The sequence below is a fragment of the Micropterus dolomieu genome, linkage group LG13 (assembly GCF_021292245.1).
Source record: "Micropterus dolomieu isolate WLL.071019.BEF.003 ecotype Adirondacks linkage group LG13, ASM2129224v1, whole genome shotgun sequence".
NCBI lineage: Eukaryota > Metazoa > Chordata > Actinopteri > Centrarchiformes > Centrarchidae > Micropterus > Micropterus dolomieu.
The window spans coordinates 7,650,585-7,656,771 of NC_060162.1; the positions used below are offsets into that span (position 1 = coordinate 7,650,585).

The 6,187-nt window shown below is 41.4% G+C and overlaps 1 protein-coding gene across 2 annotated transcripts in view; it reads left to right on the top strand.

Annotated features, from left to right (window-relative positions):
- ppp1r26 (protein phosphatase 1, regulatory subunit 26) overlaps window positions 1–6,187 on the top strand; it is a 13,381-nt gene that overhangs the window by 3,913 nt on the left and 3,281 nt on the right. For both annotated transcript variants that reach the window (XM_046066344.1, XM_046066345.1), the window contains exon 2: window positions 1,402–4,684. In XM_046066344.1, coding sequence (XP_045922300.1) covers window positions 1,473–4,684 — 3,212 coding nt within the window. In that variant the 5' untranslated portion in view covers window positions 1,402–1,472. The remainder of the gene's footprint in view (window positions 1–1,401; window positions 4,685–6,187) is intronic.

Sequence of the window (6,187 nt, forward strand, 5' to 3'; positions counted from 1 at the left end):
ATTTAAATTACTATCAAACCAAACACCAAGGTTCTTTGCCACAGGCTTAATGTGATTTACTAGGGAACCAGCAGATGGCAGTATTTGATTTGCCATCTGCTGGGACACGGTGACCAGGATTTCTGTTTTGTCTGAGTTCAGCTGGAGGAAATTATTTGACATCCATTTTTTAACTTCACAAAGGCAGTTGTTAAGTGAACTCAGCATTCCAGGGTCTGTGGATCTGACGGGCAAGTATATTTGTGTGTCATCAGCATAAATATGAAAAGAAATGCCATGTTTATGGATAATATGTCCAAGGGGAAGCAGATACAAGGAAAACAAAATGGGTCCTAAGACCGACCCCTGAGGCACACCATATTTAATTGGACAGAACGAGGAGACATAGTTGTTTACAGACACACAAAACTTCCTATTTGACAGGTAGGATGAAAACCATTCTAGGGCAGTACCAGAGATCCCCACCCAGTGCCTCAGTCTGTCTAACATGATGTTGTGATCAATGGTGTCAAAAGCAGCACTAAGGTCCAGGAGTACCAGGACTGAGCACATGCCTTCATCAGCAGACATTAAAAGGTCATTGGTGACTTTAAGCAGGGCAGTCTCAGTGCTGTGGAACTTCCTAAAACCAGACTGAAACTTTTCAAATATTTTGTTATCTTCCAGTACAGTGAGCAGCTGTTTGGACACAATTCTTTCTAGAATCTTTGCAATAAAAGGCAGTTTTGAAATTGGTCTAAAATTATGTGGGAGGGAGGGATCTAAACCAGGTTTCTTTAAAAGTGGGTTCACGCAAGCCGTTTTTAAAATAATCAGGGACACAACCAGTAGATAGGGAGCTGTTGAAAACAGAGATCAAATGGGGCCCAACAGAATCCATTACTTTCAGTACTACAGCTGCAACTGTCGCCATCTTCCACATGTTGGATCCCTGGTACCCACGTTACTGTAGAAAAACAAGCACCGCATGTTTTCAGCACTTTGGCATCGACTTTGTACCGGCGTATCAGGTCTCGTGACATCCCTAGTATTGGTGACTATCTAAAAATTAAAATGTAGACGGCAAGAGGCTGAGTAGGAAAAAACTTATCTGTCCAACGACACCTGTAAGCAACCACAAAAGGGAGTGTTCAAGAAACCATACCTGGCTCCCAAACCTAGTCTGTACAAGGTTGGACAAAATGTAAATTTGGAGATCTTTTGGACTAATACTTTTGGATGGATCAGCTTGCAATATTCCAGTTACACAATGGACGTCATTCACAGGTCTTACAAAAGGATCTAACGTTGGACACAATGAATAATAATATATGCCATCAGAATAATTTGATAGATGAATCACTCAATTAATTATCAATGTAGTTTGACTTGCTTGTCACCGTTTCTTTGTTTTCTTCTCAGGTTGAACAATGTGATTTTGTTCGGAGGCAGCCGCACTCCAATGGTCCAGGACCTCACCTTCCTTAAGTAGAATGTACTTGATGAATGTACCTCCTGTCGCAGTGACGCAAACGGAATGGAGAACGTGTGGTCCACCTGGAGGCTATAGCCTTCCAATCTGCTTCAATGACTCTGACACAGAGTTGTCCACCAGAGGCACACCTATCTCAGATAAGGTCCAGATGATCATAGAGAGCCTTAGGAGCACCCAGTCCTCACTCGAGATGGGCGACGACATTGCGGGAAATATGCTATCGGGACAGGAAGGTCACCCCCAAGTCTGCAAGGTCGCAATGGCTTCTTATGTGGGAGCCAAGTCCAAAACTAAAGGTCCCACTGAAAATCAACAGGCATATGTTTCCTCCCCAATCAACCACAAGAGCAGTGACTCTGACAGCGATGATTCTGTGGACAGAGGAATTGAGGAGGCAATACTGGAATACCTGAAGGAGAAGGATGATCACAAACGTCAAGGGGAACCATGCTTCAACTTTCTCCAATCATCCAAAATTCCCAGGAAAAATCCACCTATTCCTGAGGTTTCCAAACAGAACTCTGACAACAATACATTTCTGATTGCCACTAGCCAGTTTCCAAAAAGTGTCAAAGCTGAGACTCTCACAGCACCCGCTGTTGTACCGATTAAAAAGCATATCAAAAACAAGGCCTCCCTAAATGACAACACAGTTAAGAAATTGGATTCAAATAAAAGCACAACTGTAACTTCAGTCTTGTCCAAAGAACAGGCAAAGAGTCCCTCTAAAACAATCAGCCTCTTCAACAAAGTCAAGTGCCCAGTCACAGTTAAGGTGGAGGAAAACTCAAATGATTCCAGTAGTGATGACGGCATTGAGGAGGCCATTCAAAAATACCAGATGGAGAAAAAGGAGCAGCAGAACAAGACTGACGCTTTCAGCCCTCATGCATTCAAAGAGGAGTCTGACTCCACTAGCGACGATGGTATTGAAGAAGCTATTCGCTGCTACCAGCTTGAGCAGCTCAAGGAGAAGAGTGTCCTGAAACCATTCTTACATAGGCAAAAACCCTTTAGAAAGTCATTAATACATGCTGTTGGAAGTGCGGAAAACATGAAGAAACACAAACTGAGAAAGAAAAAGACAAGAACAGAGAAAGAAGGAAAATCTGCTCAACCTCCTCCTTCATCTGTTTTTGTACCCAAGAATACGCTTTCAAACAGCTCGAAGGGGAAAGGAAATGGATTGCTATTGTTTAAAGTAGAAAGTCTTAAGGAGCAACCTACCCCTGCCCCACCAAAGGTAAATACAACTGCAGAGCTCATGTGTGCTGAGGCAATACTGGACATTTCGAAAACCGTTATGCCTGGGGCCTTCCATCACAGTGTCGGCCTTAGCAATTGTACCCCCACCGAAACGTCTTTGCAATCTTCCCTTCCTGATAACTGCCCAGATGAAGAAAGTAATGGCAGCTCCATTGATAGTGAAGATGGCATAGAGCAGGAAATCAGGAAATTTCTGGAGCAGAAGGCCCAAATGCACAAACAGCCGAACAGCTCTCCTGCGACTCAAGAGCCTCATAGTATAAATGAATCAGAGGACGTGAAAGCAAAACAAGTTGCAACCCAAAGGAAACCTCCAAGATTGTCTTTGACACAGAGAAGAAAACATAAAGAGGAAAACGGTAGCATTTCCACCATGTCAAGGACAGATAACAATGAAAAAGAATCAAACCCATTGGTATTTTCCCAGAGAAGTCAAACACCCCCAATAGCTAGATTGCATGACACAGAGCAAAGTGGAGACAAAAGCAGCTCGCTAGACAGTGATGAGGACCTAGACACTGCTATAAAAGACCTGCTCAAGACAAAAAAGAAGTCAAAGAAAAAAACAAGAGACTTAAAGCGGAAATCAAAGAAGTGCCTCAAGAATGAAGAACCGCTTCTAGGAAATGCTTTACAGACCAAAAAGTTTAAACCTGATCCTATTTCCAAGCGCAGTGCTTTGAAAAAAGTACAGAAGACTAAGGATGACATGAAAGACAAGACTGGACTGAGTAAAAAGACATTTTTACAACATAAAGAGAGAGAAAATGAGTATCATGACATGGATGGAGGAGAAATAGAGAAATTTAAAGCAACTGAGGGTCCCAGCACCACGTTGCTGTACAATACTCAGATTGCTCTTCAGATAAAAGAAGATAGCAGTTCAGTAGACAGCGATGATAGCATTGAGCAAGAGATCAGAAGGTTTCTGGCTGAAAAGGCAAAAGTTTCCACTGCAGAAAAAAGTAAAGACGGAGATGTATCGAGGAACGGCACTTTTGTCCTACAAGCAGAAGACATTAAACAGGAAAATCAGCTGGCTGAAATTCCAAGAAAAAGCGTCAGTCCCCTCTCTGGACAATCTCCTCTGAGTGGTCAGCCTCCTCCAACCTCACAGAGTTTGCTACCAGACGTCTCTACTATTGGTGCACAATCACGTCTGTCCTCAGTCCAGTCCTGCCCCAGTCTTTTGGAGCCAGCAGACGGGGCAGGGGCTGCTAGAACTGAGCAAAGGAGGCCTAGCTTTGGGAGAAGGGAAGTCAGGGATGTCGCCACACCGATGGAGAGAGTTCAGCCAGTTTTAAATCCTAACATTGCTCATTCCCGCTCTGAGTCAATTAAGTGGCGCCAGAGCCTTGGACTCCCCACTACTGACACTAGGACTCTCACTCGACCTCCATTCCATATCACCTCGTCTAAAATCAGCGAGACTGCATCAGCAACTCCTCCATATCAAAGTGAGGGCATCAGCCCTAAATCACAGACTCCGGTCACTGTTTGGTCCTCTGCAAGAACCAGCAGAGCACCTTTCCCCTGCTCTACAGAGACAACTGTAAATACCACATTCAGATCCCCTGTCTTGAGTATTTTGTCTACTGCCAGGCAGCATCCAAGGATGTCCTTTACACAGAGCCTTGCACCTGGCCTCAGTCCACAGTGCCCCATTGAAGGAGAGACCGAGAGTATGGTGCATATGTGTAAGGACAAGAGTGTGTTTGTCGAACTGGAATCTAATAGGACCAACCATGTCCAGGTTCGAAGCAGGGAAAAGAGCGAGGGAAAGGAGAGAGTGGACTTGCTAAGTGAGAAAAAAAGAGAATGCCAGAGCATGAAGATAGATGATAAAGAAGTACATCTAGAAAGAACAGAGGAAGAATTTATAGATGAGGCAGATTGTGAGTCAGGCAACGAGAGAAATCCAGAGAAGAAGCAGGGCTGTTCCTCGTAAGTAATATTCTTTGGTCACTATGTCCGATAGCATCATAATCCAATTTTATGTGTGTTAATTTCTTGATTGTGCCCTGTTAATAAATTCAATGCAGGTTATAATCAAGCTCATTCATTTATAGACTCTAAGGGAATGTTTGTTTATACAATAAAACAAAACAGGCCTTTCTTTATATGTATTTGTATATTTATACTGTTACGTAACACAGTGGCACCATCATGAAATTTTTTTTTTAGGTTAAGAGGTTCATTCATATCATCAAACCTTTGAAAAGCAATATAGTGACATATTGGTACAGGAGGCTGACTGCATGAGTGGCACCACCATCAAAATGACTTTTTCCAAAATTTCGTTTCTGTTTTAAGTAAAAAAAAAACAAATGACCAAGAAAAATAACCAGTCAATATGACAAAATAAAGATCAGTCCAAATACTTAAAATTTGGATCAGATAGTCAGTTAATCAGATAAATGTGTGCTGTTATGACATAGTCTTAGACAATTAACCTGTGATATGTAGTTTTACTTTGAGAAGCAGTCAAAGACTTTTATGTGCAAAAGTTAAAAAGTCATGTCACGTTACTGCAATACGTTTCCATCACTGCCTTCATTAGGGGTATCCAATGAAAGACAAAAGACAAAACATGATCCATTCAAATTCTGCTGTGTAGTAAACCAAAATGACATATTTGACACAGCTTTGTACCAGTATTGGAGCGCACATGCAAAACAATATTAGACCTGAAATTATCGATTAGTCAACAGAAAATTAATCGGCAACTATTTTGGTAATCGACTAACTGCAAAAATACTAAACCTCTGCTTTCTTGGACTCTGAGGAGTTGTGATGGGTGCGTTTACATTTATCAAAATCTTAGCTAATTCTCAAAATTCTTTGTTGTTTAAATTAAGACAGTCAGATGCCTTGTTATAAAAAGTTAGATTAGTACTGGAAAAAAAAAAAAACGATACATTTTATTTAACAATTTACAAACAAAAAACAATTATTCTCCTTGTATCACCCACTACTAATGCCGTCTATATTTGAAATAAAATCTTAAGTCTTCCTCTGATAACTGAAACTCAGTCCAGAATTGGTTCTTGAAATGCTCTCAAAACAACGGCTTACCGTTGTAAAGATTACCATAATTTTACTAGTCTAAATTCTACCATGTCAACTATTTACTCTATTGGTCTGTGGCTGCTTGTGTTGACCAACTACTCCCGACTCTCTCCTCCCCAAGAAGTACCTCCAGCAAAAAAGATTCACTCTGTTTTGTCAGTTCCATCTGAAAAACATGTCTCTTTAAGTTCCTCCCTCATCTTATCCCTTTATGCAATTACCTCATGCTGCTGAAGCTCTAAAATTTGATGCTTCTAATGATAATTACAGAAAATTACCTTCTCACCTCACCCAAAGATTGAGTATTGACTTTCTAACTTATGTACATAAAGAGAAAAGGCAAGTGTACACCTGACCCTTACCATTGACCCTTAATAA